The 17440-nt window shown below is 40.1% G+C and overlaps 1 protein-coding gene across 1 annotated transcript; it reads right to left on the minus strand.

Moving 5' to 3' along the window:
• Positions 1-6: 6 nt before the first annotated feature.
• Positions 7-13670, minus strand: DDX17 (DEAD-box helicase 17; the record flags this gene model as incomplete). The annotated part of the gene is made up of 12 exons (XM_035903184.1): positions 7-509; positions 1195-1434; positions 5746-5805; positions 6293-6354; positions 6829-6939; positions 7269-7441; positions 7530-7690; positions 9814-9955; positions 10249-10314; positions 11059-11192; positions 11319-11418; positions 13500-13670. Coding segments are annotated over 12 exons (1818 nt in total), but the record flags the coding sequence as incomplete, so codon positions are not given.
• Between the last annotated feature and the right edge of the window lie 3770 nt (positions 13671-17440).

Below are 17440 nucleotides of genomic sequence, written 5' to 3' on the forward strand. Positions count from 1 at the left end.
AAAAAAAAAAAAAAGAAAGAGGACAGGGTCAGTAATGTGGACTGGGGGCCATTTTTGATGGGCTCGAGGGATTTGAATGGTGAATTCTAAGTCTAACCTGCATGAGAGACATCACAATGGGAAAGAAGAGAAAGAAAAGGTTCCTTTAAATGCAAGAGGTCTACACTGGTCACCAGCGGCGGTGGCAGCTGTGGTGCTGGCACCATAGCCACTAGCACTGTACTCTGCAGTGCCATAGCCACTCGTGCCATAGGCAGCTGCTCCATAGCTCCCTTGAGTGTAACCATACTGGCTCTGTGCTGCCCCAAAAGCAGAATTTGGGCTCCCGTAGGCACTGCCATAGGTCTTGTTGGCTCCGTTGGCATAACTGTCACCACGCTCACGGTCTCTGAAGCCACCTGAGTCTCTCCGGCCCTCTTTCACTCCCCGGAGCCTCCTGTCACACTCTTCCTGGTACATCAGGTTAGGGTTGTTTACTGAACTGCTCGTTCGGTAACGAGAACGACCTCCTGGCGATGGATATATTAAGATTTAGTACCATGAACAAGGCTTAAACAATGAACTCTGGTACAATTATGCCACCCTTTCTCCCCCTTCTACATCCACCATTTTGCCCACAAGGAGCAAGTTGTTCTGACTGACTCCAACTCCCCTGCACAGCTGTGCATACTCCTCTTCATTTTGTTCAAGGTGTAAATACAAAGTTAAAAAAGGGTTCTTAGTGCATGTGCCTGGAGATGAAGAAACAGAAGAAATTCAAGACTAACTTGGGAAATGTAATGAAAATTACTATTCCTTCGGGGAACGGAAGGAAAAATAGTCCCTGAAGGTAAAGTCAGTGTATCCCTTTGCTGATTTCTATTTCGCATGTGCATGTGCACACATCCTGTTGCCTGTGCTTGGGTAGGAACTGCAACGAATTAATGAATTCAAGCAAAATTAGCCCTGTGAGGACCTTATTGGGAGAAAAAAAAAATTCTACAGCTAAGGTAAAACAGTGGATTACCTCTTTTTTGGACACAACTACTACGTCCACACTGTGGCGAGACCTCAGGTACATACCAGCTTTATTACTAATCTATCATTTGTTATCTTAGCTTGCGCTTACTACTTCCCCACCCTCCCTCAACCTTCCTCCCTCCCTCAAAAAGGGGACCCTCTTCCCCATGTAGCCCTTTTCCCATGTGCTTTTACCTCCACCACCACCTCCTCCTCCTCTGTGGTCCACAAGCTGCATCAGTTTTGGATTGATGGCTTGATTGGCTTCTTCCAACACTTTGATAAGCTCCCTGGCTTGTTTCAGGTTTCCTGGTGTGAAGAAGGTGTAGGCGGTACCTTTGTTGGTACTACGTGCGGTACGGCCAATACGGTGCACATAATCTTCAGAGCTGTTCGGATAGTCGTAGTTTATCACAAATTTAACATCTTCCACGTCTTGTGAAGTGCCCAGGTGCGAAGCACAGTGAAGGGGTGGGGTTGAGGAAAGGGGAGAAGAAGAGAGGACGTGCCAACGAAAGGTGGGGAGCACGAATGCAGGTGACAGTAATAAGAAAAAAAAATACAAAGTTAGTAATTGCATGGAATAAATACAAGACAGACTCATCCCAAAAGAGTAGAAGACTCAAATTTTAGATCATCAGGAACAAAGATCAGTGTCCTGAAAAACAGTCATAATTTTAAAGCAGTTTTGCCCTGCACTCAAATTCATCCTCCCCGGAATGCAATTCTCTGTCTTCATGTGTCAGACACTGATATTTGTGAATGTGGGTTTTTTTGTTGGTGGGGGTTTTTTTTTTTTTTTTTTTTTTTTGGTATTTGTGAATGTGGGTTTTTTTGTTGGTGGTTTTTTTTTTTTTTTTGAAGTACAAAATTCAATGAGCTCGATCTGCAAAGTAAAAATGCCACCATCAGACAGAGCAAACTGGGGTGGAGGAAGGGCAGAACCGCCACAGTAAAGCTTTTACTCTGTTGGGAGAAGTCTAACAAATAATAACGGTAATGAGATCACTTACCTTCCACTTGGTAACATGAAATAAAAGGCAATCTTAAAAATATTTACTTTTACAGTCCTAATAAAACAGTGCACTACTTTCCCTAGCCTAAAGCTTAAGACACTCCAATTAAGTTAGTATTATTCAGCCAACTCATTAAAAATTATCCAGACCTAGAATATCTTAATTCAGCTTTGTAGTTATCACCAGAATACATTGCACTAACATTTCACCGTGCTGTTCCATCCACTTCTGGCAAACTTCTATAATGTGGACAATCCTGAATACCATTAGCAATTCCCTACTTCCAGTGTCAGGTGGAAGCAGGAAATGAAATTATCAAAATTGCTTTGTATACAAAATAATATTAAAATTTAGATCAGAACTGCATGCCTTTTGGGAAGTCAAGACTTTGTAAACTTATGGGACAGAAACAAAGTAAATGTTAGTGCAACACTTCAGTGAAAGCACCTCAAGTACCAAAAGCACCTATTTGCTATAGTATATAATACTTTAAAAAGCACAGTATTACAGTAAGTGCCCTAACAGCTCATAAAAAAAAAAATTAAAAATCTGCATTTTAAGAAGAATATTCTGAAAATATCCAAGATAAAACACAGATTTTTGTGATTTCCTTTCTTTTTTTTTTTTTTGTTTTAAAGAGAGAAACATTCTCTGTTTGTTACCAGACCGATGCACACTCCCTCCTCCTGTGGGAAACCGCTGCAGCCGATCCCGTCTCTTTGCCTTTTATTTTTGGCGGCCTCCTTTCGAAAACTCCGCCCTCTGACACGGGACCACTGGAGCGCGGGGAGCATGCATCAAGGGTCCGTGGCAGCGAGAAGTCCCCACACACGCTCGCTCTGTGAACTGGCTTAGACGCTTCTCTGTAGCCCCATTTGGTTGTGAAGCGCCGGAGAACCTGGGTTCAGGTAAAAGTTTCAGGTCCTCCAACGCTTTTTGTCCCCTATTTGGGGTTCTTAGGGGCAATTGTCAAAAAAATGAAGATACAAAAATTACATCCAAAGGGTCAGACTGCATCTATTGCCCAGACTGCATCAATTTCAAAGGGGTTGTAGGAAAAATAAAAACAAGAGGGTTGTAGTGACAAGTGGGGGACTTGATGTCTGTTTCTTATTACAGCAAAGGGGGGGGCTCCTCAGTCTTTGCTGACTCCAAAGTCCTGAATCACACCAAAAAAAGGGAGTGAGAAGGCAGGTTTCACAGGGGGCTGCGCGAGTCTCCAGCTAGGGTCCTTGATGCAACGGGTTTGGTTTTTTTTTAAAGGGGAAAGCGAAGTAAAGAGAGGAGTACGTATGACAGATTGCATCTTCACAGCCAGGGTGTAACTAGTCTGACAAGCTGCAGGCTACGTGATCCTCAGTCAGTCCCGTTTTGCACATCCATCAGTAGCAAAGCGACTTGAATTACCACAGAGGTTACAAGGACATGCTTTCCTGGCAGAAAGCACAGGGAACTGCAGCTACCGATGTAGACGGAACTGACTTGACTGGGGAGGAGCGCGAAGAATGGGAAGGCAGGAAGAGGAAAATGCAAGGGTGTTTTCCAGACTAGGAAGTGGTCCTGGTAGAGCACGCAGCTCGCTGAAGACCAGAGCAAGTACAAGACTCGGCTTCTCCAGTCTAGCATGCTCCAAAGTGTTTGCGCACGCTCGCAATCTTCCTGCGCTTTTAGAAGATAATGTAGCAGGATCAAGAATTGAGACTGTCAGTCATTTTTGACAGCTACCTGGGAAACATTCCCTTTGTCAGACCGTCAGAATACCCTATGGCACAGACAGTCTCTGATTATTAGTCAGAAGAGAGATAAACTAGCAAACATGCTAGTCTAGAGAGCTGTTTAGACAATCAATGTAGATGTGCCCCCACCCCTGCACTGAGAATGATCTGCAGCTGATATCAAAGCTTCTGTTAAAGAAAACAAAACAAAACAAATTCAATGGTTTTCGTTTAATAGTCTGAACAAAAAAAATAAAGTAAAAAAAAAAAAAAAAAATTTCAGTGCAGAGAGAGGACCTCACTCCAGGGAATTATCACAAAGAAGTCATTACGGGACTCGGAACTTACCTGGAAGAAGCTTTTTTGAAACCAATGTTCCATTAGGAAGAGGGAAAGCCCTGGTGACTCAGCCAAAAGGCGCGCGCCCCTGTTTTATGTTATTTAGGTAGAAGCCTTCACTTTCCAGGATCTTGGAGGAAGTCGTCCAGAAGTTTGCCAGTTAAGTGACTTATTTTAAGAAGCAGCAAACTCAGGGCCCCAAAATAAGCAGAGATGTTGTTCAGTAACAAGAAACAGACTCTGGTACCTTTCCCCCTTAGCTCGGGTGAAGTGGAGGATGGGAAGTGGGGAGACTCTTTTCTGAAGTGTTATCCAATTGAGTAGTTTTGGGGGGGGAGTGGTTTTTTTTTTGAGGGGGGTGAGGCTGTTTTAAATGTCTAGGCAAGATGCACAAAGAAGCTACCAGCACATAGCAAGCCTGTTTAAAAAATGCTGCTAGAGAAAGCAGCTCTCTTTCATACAAACTGGTTTCAGGCCTCAGTCCCTTCTCCCAACAGGCCCAAGTTCTAACTGCACAGGTCCAGACATGACCCTAGAGGGCAGAGACTGAAGTCCATATAATCACCTCTCTGAGGAAGTGTTGGACATTTTTGGAGGGGGGAGGGGAAGGAGGGGTGAAGGTCGTGTGAACAAAGGCTGCCAAGTCTAGTAATGGTCTGCCTGTATTAACGTGACCATATGACGCACAGCACAGCCACCCTTTCAGCATATGAAAAAGAGAGAGCTCAGATAACCAAGGCTTTTAACAGCTACAGATTTTTCTGAGCTTATTTGCAACAACTTGCAATAATGTTGTCTAAAATTCACTACAGTGAGACATCGACCCCCAAGTAGTTTATCTTCTACCAAAGTCAGGGAGGGGGCAATACTCAGTGTCCATTATTAAACTTGGAGCACTTCTGAAGTCATCCTCCTCTCCTAGAGTGGACAAGCGTACAAGGACTGTGCTTAGCACACCAAGTGTTTTGCAATACAAATATGCTTATTTAAAAAAGGGGGCATGACTGATGCATCCAGACAGATCATTTTCATACCACCAGAACAGAGCTGTGCAATTTTGATTCAATCACACATTTGGGTAACACGATGTTAAAGGCCATATATAATCTCAGTGGTCCTGCCTAGAAGGAACACAGAGGAGGGAAGGTTACGTGTGAAGAACAAAGATCTGGAGCAGTGCTTTCTCAGATGTGAATACATCTGCGGGGTAAACATGCATGTACGCTGGGGTTGGTATGTTCAAATCTGTGGTGTGTCATACGGGGAGAATATTAGCTATTTGCTGTTGAAATGCTCTCCCACAACTTCCTACTTGAACTTTATCTGACACGCTCTGAACTGAGAGCAATCCATCCCTATCATCCAGCAACAAAAGCTGGATTTGGGGAAGAAGTGAGTGTGGTGGAAGGGTTGGGTTGCATAATTGGACGTCTCTTCTCCCTCTTGGCGATCGATTGGTCATGCCTAGGCCTTGCTGCAGACCAAAGCCTGTTCATTAGGAGCAGGAAGAGACTTTGAATATGAAAGAAAAAAAAAAGATTAATGTTAAAAAACGTATTTCACATGTGGGGGAAAATCACGCTTTGATTTTTCTTTTTTTTTTTAAAAGAAAACATATTTCAGTCCAAAGAAGAAAAATATGCAACAGTAGGCAAGAGTGGTCTATGTGTACAAACCTAGCCCACGAGATGCAACGTCGGTAGCAATGAGGATAGGAGCCTTTCCAGAACGAAACTCTGTAAAACAAAGCAGGCTATGAAGTAAGATTTCAAAAAGATAAAGTTACCTGAACTTGATTTACGCTAAATGCTCATTTTCCAGAATCATTACGTAAGATGGGTCAACTTCAGAAACCCCAGCAAGTCAAGATACAATGTTTCAACTACTTTTCAAAATCCAGCTCTCTGGATTAAGCGATTTTCCCACTGTGTTTTTGTCACCCGAAAAAAGAAAAAAAAAAGAAAAAAGCAAAAAGCAAATACAAGTACTGAAATTAAAAGTACAATTTTCCCACTGTGTTTTTGACACCCGAAAAAAGAAAAAAAAAAAAAAAAGAAAAAAGAAAAAAGCAAATACAAGTACTGAAATTAAAAGTACAAAGGCAGAGTTCTTTTGAAATGCATCTATTGGGTATAGAGACAAAAAAAGAAGACCAGAGAAAAGCACGTCTCAGTAAATCACATTCAGCAGCCCAAGTTATTCTCCCCTCAGTGATGGACTCACCATTAAGCACCCAATCTCTTTCTGGCTGACTCTTGTCTCCATGGATACACATAGCTGGCCAACTGCCAAACAGAGATGCACATTAGTATAGACAGAAAGTACATACATTAAAGGCAACAGGAAGCTTTATTGGCATTTTGATAAAAGGCAAAAAATAAAAAGACTTAAGAAATATTTTATTCTCTGTCCTCCTCTGGCCTGTATCTACCTAGCACAGATACTGGTTTGTTTCTTGCTTGTTAAACCCACTCCCTACATCTCAGCCAAATGACATTTGCTGTATTGATACAGTCCCGATCAGCACCTCAGTATTTTGATACACTAAAAGCTGCCCAGCTTACAAATACTCTCTTCTTGCACTAATGCTTTGATGGACTGCAACCTCCTGGGAAATTAAGACTGAATTCAGCCAAGAAAAGAATTGATAAGTAAGTTGGTCCCAACAATAGCATCATGAACACTTAAACCTTACTGCTTTTGATTACAATTTCTGTTTCCCACTAGAAGCAAGGGGAGGGAGGGGGGAAGCTAATCACCCGTCTCTGCGCATCCTTCGAGTGAGATCATCACATCGCCTCTTTGTCTCCACAAAGATGATAGTCTTGTTTTCCTTCTCTGCCATGATTTCTTCCATCAGTTGTATCAGTCTAAAATAGGCACAAGAACCGAGATGTATATCCACATATATAAGAATACAGGAGCACTCTCTCAACTTACACTGAGAACACACACAACATGCATCCACCTAAGTAAGTCTGTATGACTTACACAGAATTTAAATCTGTTGTACAATGGTATGGTTAGAATATACGCAACTGACTAGTTAATTACAGGACTGACTTGTTTTGTAACACTCAAAGGTTAAATAATCCTGCAAGTAGCTTCACTATTCAGAATTCACATTTGGCTTTCAAAGCAACACAGATTTTTTAAGTACCACCAAAAAACCTGAAATGGTAGGAAAAAATCAGCTTACTTATGGTCTTTCTCGCTTTCCATGCACACATCCACAATCTGCAGGATATTGTGGTTGGCACTCAGCTCCAAGTTTCCCACATTGATCTGAACATAGTCCTGCAGGAAGTCCTCGGCAAGCTGCCGCACTTCTTTTGGCCAGGTGGCACTCCACATCAGAGTCTGTCTGTCAGGCTAAGAAAAAGGGAAAATGGGTTTATTTAAGGTACTGGACCTTGAATGGGAAACCAAAGGAGGCTATCCTTTTACAAGGTTCACGCACCCTTATCTGGTCAACAATTTTACGAATTTGGGGTTCAAATCCCATGTCCAACATCCTGTCTGCTTCATCCAGCACCAGGTATGTACACCGACGAAGGTTGGTTTTTCCTGCCTCAAGGAAGTCAATCAAGCGACCTGGTGTAGCAATGCAGATCTCCACACCTTCACAACAGAATGAGGAAAAAGAGTAAGGCTCTTCATCTGAATGTCAATTGGTATTTTTAGTCAGAATGAATCACCTTCCAGAGCAAAATTGTTTAAAAAAAAAAAAAAAAGCACCACCCTCATTCGTACCCAAGATTGAGTCATTTCAGTAGAAGTCCTAGTTTCTTTTGGCATTTTTTTTTTTTCATTCTGAAATTACTGTTACAGTGCCATTAGAATAATAAATGCAGTACAGAAGCTAAAAGCTTACTGTCAGAAAACATCAGCGAAGAGCTGTCCAAAAAATCAGAAGTAAAATAAGCTTCTACTCACGCCTGACCCACCTTCATCCAGAATTACACTGTCTAAAGAGCTCTCTAGAAAAGTAAGAGCGGAGTCCAGCTAAACTCCCCATGTTGCTCCTCTTGCTATACAGGTCAAATTGCTTCCACTTTTTTTTTTTTTTTAATATATAAAGCCAAAGCATGGGCTTTAATACTGAGTAATTATGCACCAATGTTGACAGACAACCATCCTGCCCATATCTGTTAGCATAAAAACAGAATTCAAGTATTCGTAAACTAGTACCAGGTACGGCGATTTATACGCTCCTTAAAAGGAGGGAATGGTTTCCACCAATTCCCAAATCTTACAGGTGGGTCCCTCAGTGTCACTGATACGTCCACAGAAGGTAAGTTTAGGTAAGCAGTGAGGTGAAAAAGAGCAAAACACTAACAGCTTTCAGATGCAGAGTATTTTGTGGCAAACCAGATCTTCCTTTCTGTGTCAACCTGGACTCCTCAGAGCTGTCAAAGCTGGGCATCCTTCTAGTTTCTATAAAGCTCATGCAAGCATTAGATTTCTAATGCAGTCATTAGTCTGCCAGGGAGACTAAAGAAACTGCAATCTCCGCTGTCAATGATGTACTCCTCCAAACTAAATTCACCCAAAAAAAACATAAAGGGGGGGGGGGGAGGAAAGTTTTCTGGACTCTTATCTATTCAACAATCTTTGCTGCAGAAAATACGAAGCCATCATCCAAAGACAGTAACGCCCAAAAGGACTGAAAGCACTGAACCTGCCCACATGCCCTAACCAAACAGTTTCCTTCATAAGCAGAACAGCTATTTCACAGCACTGCAGAAAGGTGTGCAAAAACCGACCAAGCTGATCCTCCCAAGGCCTCTTCATTTAACGTTCGACTCTTCCACTGAAGATGATACTTTTGAATTGGAATGCACTACCATTTTCTTGAACGGAGCTATCCCACAGCCTGCTACCACACATGCCTGCAGCCGTTACTGCAGTTTTCAATAATGACTCTGCAAACTGCAGTGGTAAGTAAAACTTTTTGATTTCTTGAGTAGATCAATATATATATATTATTTATATATATATATATATATATATATAAAAGCTTACCTTGATAATACTTCCTACATCTTTTCACATAATTCTACTACATTTTTTTAATCTAGTGAAGATGAAAGCCATCAGAACATTCCTGCATTTGCAACTGTATGTAACTAGCCCTTGATATGAAGCTTAGGTCACTTGAGCACTACTGCGTTACAGTGGTTGCTGCAGAACCACGGTTCCTCATCATTCCCAACTCCAGCCCCTTGCTATGTACAAAAAGGCAGCTACAGAACATTATAGGGTTCATGAACAGAAATAGAGCTTAGTGCTTAACAATAAAAAAAAACCAAAAACCTACCGCCTAAGGAAGTTTCTACACATTCAGAAATTAAGTTCGATTATTTGAACAAGTCTGGGCAGAAAACCTGCATTCTGGCTTAAGAAAAATAATTCTTTAAACTTGCTGCTACTGTATTTCTTCAAAATAACCTGTTCTCCTTCTGGTAAATTTCCTTTCCCCCTTCCTCTGTCCTGATAATTTTCACAAGTGGAAGTTCAAAGAGAAAATGGAAAGGAAATCTAATATCCAAGTAAGTCACTACACAACAAAGAAGAGAAACACTACATGCGCTATCGTTCTAACTGGAGAAAGAGAGAGCTGCTCGTTCACGCTGCTCATTCACGCACAACCTCCTCCAAACAGGTTTTAAGACTGTTTTATTTTTAGAGATTTTTACAATACTACCTCCTCCAGGAACCGCAAACACACAGTTTAAAATTACCTCTTTCTAGATCTCTAATTTGGGGACCTTTGGGCGCTCCTCCATATATGCAGGTACTCTTCAGTCTTGAACATTTGCCGTAATCATCAGCCACTTGCTGCACTTGCTGGGCCAACTCTCTAGTAGGTGCTAGAACCAGACACTGCAAAAGGAATTGATTCAGGAGAGCCAAGCTGCACACACATCCCTAGCTTAAGGGCTCTGCACAGATACCATAAGCAAAGTTGGACCATCTGCTCTTTATTAGCTAAAACATTTAAATATCTTTAGACTATGTCAGCAATTACACAGAATTTCAACCGGGTGGGATGTTCACATTGTGATAGTAAACATTTCTCTACTTACTATTCTGATACACCAATTAAATAAAGTACACATCTCATTAATGATGCCATGCCATACACGCAAAAAGGAAGAGAATTGACAAGCACTTACAATTGGGCCATCCCCTCTCTCCAAATACGGCTGGTGGTTGATGTGAACAATTGCAGGCAACAAGTACTACAACGAAAGAACTTTAAGTCAAGACACAGGACTTCAATATTCAGTGCCAACAATCACCTGCCATGGCAAGTGGATCGTGGCAAGAGCCCACTTAGCCTAACAGCCCCTCAAGAAGGCAACACGTGATGTGAGAGACAGCAAGAAACCTTGGCTATATAAAAAACAGGATTCTGCAAAAACAGATTGTTATCCAACAGAACATAAGATTTTCAGAGCTGCTGACCAACCATACCTGCTTTGACATGAGCACAAAATATAGTTTGCTCAGCACCTCAAAAGAAAGGAAGGCTCATTTAAATTTGGAGTCTAAGTTAGTAGAATCTTGACTCTAACCAATGCTTTTCATAAAGGATAAAATTCCTTCTCAACCACTGCAGATAAAATTAAAGTATACCTTGAAGACTCAACCATTCTTTACTTTAACTTGCATATTTAATAGAACAAATATGCTAAAGAGCACACACTGGTTTTTTAAACCACAATGTAAGCACAGACCAAAGAGAAGCGACTAAGCATCCAAAAAGAATGACACACAAAATACATGCCTGTGAATAAGACAGGCTGGCTTGAGTTGAGACTGAAGTCTCACCCATGATGCAATAAAGCAAGCTTTAAAAACATGTAATCAGCTCACTTTATGCTTGTAGCACTGACAAGCCCCACAACTAGTAACAAGTAGCTGAGACCAATTTCTGCAAAGCGACTAGGAAAACTAACCAAATAAATAAAAAGAATACATACTGCTAATGTCTTCCCAGAGCCAGTCTGTGCAATGCCCACCATATCACGACCACTGAGGGCCAATGGAAAGCCTTGGCACTGAATTGGAGTCGGCTCAGTGAAGTTCTGGTCCATCAAGGCATCCATCACATACTCTAAGAATGTAAGGAAAAAAAAGAGTCTTAAAGGATTAACTGAGGCTTCAGATGACCTTTTAGAAAACAGAACAGGCCTAAATAGTTATTGAGTAATCCTCATCATCTTAATGGAAAAATACTTACGCGGAAAGCTACACTGGTGGAAGGCAAACACAGGCTTAGGGCAGCCCTCCATTCCTCGAATTGTTATCTCTTTCTTTCTTCGCAATTCTTCAACTTCATACTATTTATGTGGGGGAAAAAAAAACACAAAAGACAAATGTCAGATGTCAGTGCGGACTTAAAAGTGCACGTTTCTAGCTATTAACTCACTTCACACCTCTGGATAACAGCTTCATTAGAGAACTGAACTGAAAGAGAGATCTAAAATGGATTGCTTTCTTAAGGATTTTATCTCGAGATTGAGCTATCACACAGCTCCCACAATATTCAGAGGTATGAGCTCTCCATGTAGTCTAGAAGGACTAATGTCTCTCTCTTCTACCAACAAGCCCTTTTTAATAGGAAGTGTATTAGTAAAGTATTTTTAAGACTTCTGCTCTTCTTCCAGAGGCCTGAAATTATCAACAGCTTCAGAAGTGATTAGAAACAGAGGATCAGAGAAAAAAGCATGTTTTATGTGGCAGTGCTAAGAACTAAACAAAATAAATAGGCTCTAACACACTACGAACAAGCAGAAGGCAGGGCAGTCCTCCTCCTTCAATTAACACATTCCAGAGGTGGTTAAATACAGAGCTCTTGCTGGATAACTTACAACTCAGAAATGTTGCTTGCAATCTTTTCATAACCAGCACTTTTTTTCTGCATGAAAGCAGCTCAGGCAACATCATAATGATACCCTACAACCTCACATTTTTTTTTTAATAAGGGAACTTAAAATATTTACAAAATGTGTATCTACGTAAGCATAATTTCAGGATTAGAAAATGTGGCTTATCTTTGTCTACGTTATCTTGCAGGTCCAACTGCACTTGGCAATATACTTCCAACAATTCATGACCTTATTCTAATGCTCAGTAAAGATCAGTAGAATGATACACATCAATATCAAACAGGCACTTTATCCAAAGCAGTAAATTTACTATTGTGAGAATTTCTTGAGCTTGAATGAAAAGGTAAAAAAAGAAAGCAACTTCTGGGAAAAACATAAAAATCCTTTTAGTTGGCTAGGGCAAAGACAGCTACAGCAGCTAACGTTAGCTGTGTGTGATTTAGTAGTTGAAGTTGTTGTCTCATTAAAAAGCCAATGCCTCCTTCAATTCCTTTATACCATATAAATATCTCATGAATGTTTCACATAAAGATTTGTAAGTCTATGTAATTGGATAAGAACATTTTGTTTGTTCGTTTCCTCATGTTAAGAATGAAATATCTTAATTTCTAAATATAAAAAGACATTAAAGAGGGGAAAAAAACCCTAGAATCAAGCCAGGTAGTAAGGGGAGATTGTATTTATTCTGTAGACGTGCTAAAGTACCACATCCAGTTCTGAGCCCCCAGCTAAGGACGTTGCTTTAATAAGGCATGTCCAATTGTGGGGGAAAGCTAGAGGCCAGAGTACAGGCAGCATGAAGAAAGACTGGGAGCGCTGGGTTTGTTTAGCTTGAGAAAGAGAGGACTAACAGGGGAATTTAACTGCTACTTTCAACTATCCAATGGGTTGCTATAGAGAAGATGTTGCAAATAATTATCAGAGGGGGAAAAAACCCCAAACCAAAAAACCTAAGCAACATTAAGCCCTGGGGCAGCCATCCAGAGAGGGTATAAACTCTCCCTATCCCTGGGGATACTCAAAAGGAAAAGGAGCTAAGCAAACTGCTCTAGTTTTGTAGTTAGCCCTGCTCTGAGCAGAGGATTAGACTACACATCTCCCATGGCCTCTTTCAGCCTGAATTATTATGGTGATAAAATACGCTTTCAAATGTTTCTCATATATTTCTGCCACTCTTAGCTCACTATTTTAGATTCTTTCAGGGCCTCCCCAGTACTGCACCTCTCAAGCTCTCTAAGTGTCATCTACACTGACAAATAGCTAGACCAGGCAAGCATTGCAATGATGAATTACAAATGACCAAAAGTAAAATGTCTCGTGTAAAACCAGCTAGGAGCAGAAGCATAACCTTTGCTAATGTTAAATATGGAAGGCAACTAGAACCAATGCCCTGCAGAGCACACGCATACCAAACAAGCTTAATGAAAAGACAGTTCTATTTCACACTGTCCCAGACTTCCTAGGACAAATTTTTCCATTTGTGACATTTTCTGTTGTAGGCAAAATGGAACAGACAGGATCTGAAAACTTACTGGAGTAAGCCTGGCCACTTCCGGATGTTCCACATAAAAATTCTTCTCAAACTTGGGCAGTTCATTTAAATCCCATTTTTTCTTACGTAAACGTTCTCCTGGATTACCAAATTTCTTTGGAGGAAGAGGACCTCCACGACTTGCTCCAAACCTGGGAATGCCAACATTAGTTATAAACAAGAGTATTTAATCACTCTGGAATTTGCAGGTTTCTTGAGCATCTTCCACTCTTTTTTTCTCCCCAAGCTCACACATGAGCACAATATTCTAGCAAAAGTTACTCCTCCTCCTCTCCCTCCCCCAATCACTATGATGGCATACAACTTCTTGAAGTAATATAAACCTGCTCTAAATCAGTTCTAAACCCAAACCAATCTTAGTTTCCTTCCAGTACAGCCATTTGCAAGTCACCGCATTAAAGTTCCTGTCTCTAGGTTTCTACCTCAAGGTTCCCTCCCTCGGGACAAAGCTGCAGATACAGCTGTAGTATTTATCTTTTCTTAAAACTGACAGTACACTTACAACACAGTTAGATGAAAGGGACAAGAAAAATCTCTGATCACAAATTCCTTGTATCTCTCTCAAGGTTAGTTTTATACAAAAATAGCTACTTCACTGTCTCCCCCTCTATGTCATCTTTCTTATCAAGCAGTATGCCTCAAATAAAAAACAAAAGAGTGAAGAACAGAAAGTAAACAAGTCCAGCCAAGCCTGCAAGTCCATCTGCAATTCTGGAATGAAAGAAATTAAAAAAAAATTCAAAAAAACCAAAACCAACCACCTTTTTAAAACAGAGACTAACAGGAAGAAAAAAAAAAAGGGGGGGGGGGGGGAAGTATCTGGGAAAAATCGTATCCTCTCTGAAATGCTTTTGATGAAGACTCAAGAGAGTAAGCTAATGTTTATTCTGCTAAAAAATTTCTAACTAGCAGAACTACTTAGAAGTTACTGCTCTTTCTCTCTTAGTTTTCTTCACCCAGTTAATTTAAAACACAAGAAGGTTAGAAACTAACTGTAATGCCTAATCGATGCGTTAGACAAAACACGAGCTTCTAGCAATAATCTGTAAAGTAACTGAAAACTAAGTGGCATAAAATAATTATTTATTGTAAATATTTTAAGTTACATATTTAAAAATTCCACAAAAAAAAAGCTATAGCTTTTTCAATAGTACCATACAAACACAGCAGAAGGTAGTTTTCCAAATGCTATCAGGTCAAATTTTGTCCTAATTCAGCTTTTGGTTAATAAAGCTTCTTGCAAAACATGAATTCATGAGAAATGCACATTTAAAACAAAACTTTTATTTAGATAGCAAATCCAAAAATGTCTGCACCTTACCCAGGCAGTCCACTAGTCAATAAAACACAGTTAATGAAACAAACCAAAAGCAACAAAAATCCCAAAGCAACCTTCCTACACTAGTGGGGGGGGGAGGGGTGTGCTAAAAAAAAAAAAAAATTATCTGAAATAAATTTTTCAATTATCGTAAGTACAAGACTATCTGTTCAGACATTAACTACATTTGTGCTTTAAATAACTTCTGAATGGAAACTACAAACCACAGTGATTAAGAGACCAAAAAAAAAGAACTCAAATCAACATATTAACAGGAAGAAGGGGTTACATTGTTGGCAAAGCTAAGTATGGTAGATGTAATTTAAATTAAAACCTGCTAAGTAAGTTTTAAAAGATTTGCTTTGTTGCAACTGTTCCATTAAGTCTCTTTCCTCTCCTACAAATATCTCTTATTTTCTCATCAGTATGTCTATACAGGCTGTCTGGGGGATCTGATAATCAGCAATTTTTGTCATATGAAAAGACTGTGAAACACAACTTCAAAAATTCATTTAAGCATTACATTTTCTTTCATGACAAAGTAAAAAAAAAAAAGTATAGTAGTATATATGTAATAGTATAATAGTACAATTTTCATTTACAGGAACATTCACCTTTATTGAAGATGTCTGCTGCTGATCATGCTAACCTGAGGTCAAAATGACAACTATTTCTGTATCTAAGGAGTTTCAGCGAAACTTCATCTCACTGAAGTCAACTGGAGGTTCAAAGGATCAATGAGTTTCCTTATGAAAGGAAACATATGGAAGAACTGATTGCAAGACTGGACTCTGAAACAGCTGGGTAGTATGAGTATTTGCTCCACAGCTATCCAGAGGGAAGAATGAACTTTACATGAAGTCATATAGTTTCAATTCTCCATTCTTAAACAAAATATGGCTGTATGCTGACCTGAAAGAAGTGAGGCCTGCAGCAGTCCACAAACACAGTCTCTGCTGACGTTTATCAGCAAAACTGTCAGTAACTGACACTTTACATTCCAATTACAAGTAAAGTGAGATTCCAATTCCAGGTAAACTGATTTAAATCTAAGATTATTCCACTGATTTGCAAATGGTTGTCTTTTCAAGCGTGACTCAAAACATTCTTCTGTAATATTACTGGTGCCATCATTTCTGGGACAGAACCAAGTGAATTTGTAACATTCCAGAGGAAAACAGTACAACTTGCCATTCTAAGTCATCACTGAAACTCATTCCTGACAGGAGGAGAACAGAAAGTCTGTATTTGTTTAGCCTACGAAACAATTGCCACTGGGAAGTTGATAAACTTTCAAATGGTCCTTAACCAGCATGCTGGGTGGCCAAAAATTTTATAGAGGTTATTTATGAGGTATGATGGTTGTTAGGGGTTACAAATATTTTCACACCTTAAATAGATGTATATAACAAACTGAATCCCAATGCTTTAGAACTTCCAGGATAATATGCCAAGAAAACAATTTTCCACACAAGTGTCCAAAAACTTCACAAAGAACCAAGTAGGCACTCCTTTTACTTACACAAAACCCATGATCTAAAACAGAAGCATCCGCCTATAATCAAAGTCTTTACACAAATTGAGATTACACAAACTTTAAGGCATGCCAAGTGTTGTGGCAGTGCTTTGGGCAGTGTTCTTTTAAGTAACTGTATAGAAATCTGCATACTCAAACTCACTCACTAAACTCCAAAAACAGCTGGGCTCTGAACTATCTCAGACTTGCCAAAGCATTTACTCCAGTGTCCTTGCGTTAAACTGAGCTGGAAATCTCATAGTGGAAAAACACCAGAACCCTCCTCTCTGTGAAAAAAATGAAAGTATCTTTTAATTTCAGAGCATGAAATGTGGGTGCAAGATAAAGCAAAGATACAACTATCTCTCTCCACAGACAACGAGAAACTAAATGTTAAAATGCATTGCAACATATAAACAAAACACGCCTAAATCTCCCAGTGGGGAGAGGAAAAAAAACCCAAGAAAAAAATCCCTCATTAACTGAGATCTAGCCTGCAAAATTACGAATAACAGAACCCACATGATACATTTATTGTTAATCCTTGAGAATAGAGGCCTAATTACATGTTATCTAAAAGACAGAAAATGCCACTCTCCTAAATTAGTTCTAACTTTCTCTTTAAAAAAGCCTGGGATGAACGCTTTATTACTTTCAACCCTTAAAAAAATTTAAGTCTCAAACTAGTTATATACTATAATGCCATTGTGTTTATTGCTGCCATCCTCGGAAGAAGAAAAAAAAAAAAATCTGCAAAAACGTTTTCCGAGCCAAGTTTCCTTTAAATAGCAGAATCAAGAGTACCAAGCACTAGGCCCCTGCAGTGCCACACAGACAGCTCCTGTTTGACTGCTACGTAAGCTTGGTCATGCTCGTTAAGTGTGGTCCAGGGCCATGTTTACTGAGATCACCCTCCCGAGTAGGCAAGTCCCCTGCACGGCAGCAGTTTCCAATCTCATTTCCTCTCACGATAAGCCTGGGAGTGCAACTGAGAAAGATCTTTCACCAACTGCCATCTTTCTAGTAAGTCCAGAAGGAGCAATGAAAACCAGAAAGGCAGACGGTCCAACCACCCTTTCCGGGGCCA

This window comes from Egretta garzetta, unplaced genomic scaffold (assembly GCF_000687185.1).
Source record: "Egretta garzetta isolate BGI_Z169 unplaced genomic scaffold, ASM68718v1 scaffold51, whole genome shotgun sequence".
NCBI classification, from domain to species: domain Eukaryota; kingdom Metazoa; phylum Chordata; class Aves; order Pelecaniformes; family Ardeidae; genus Egretta; species Egretta garzetta.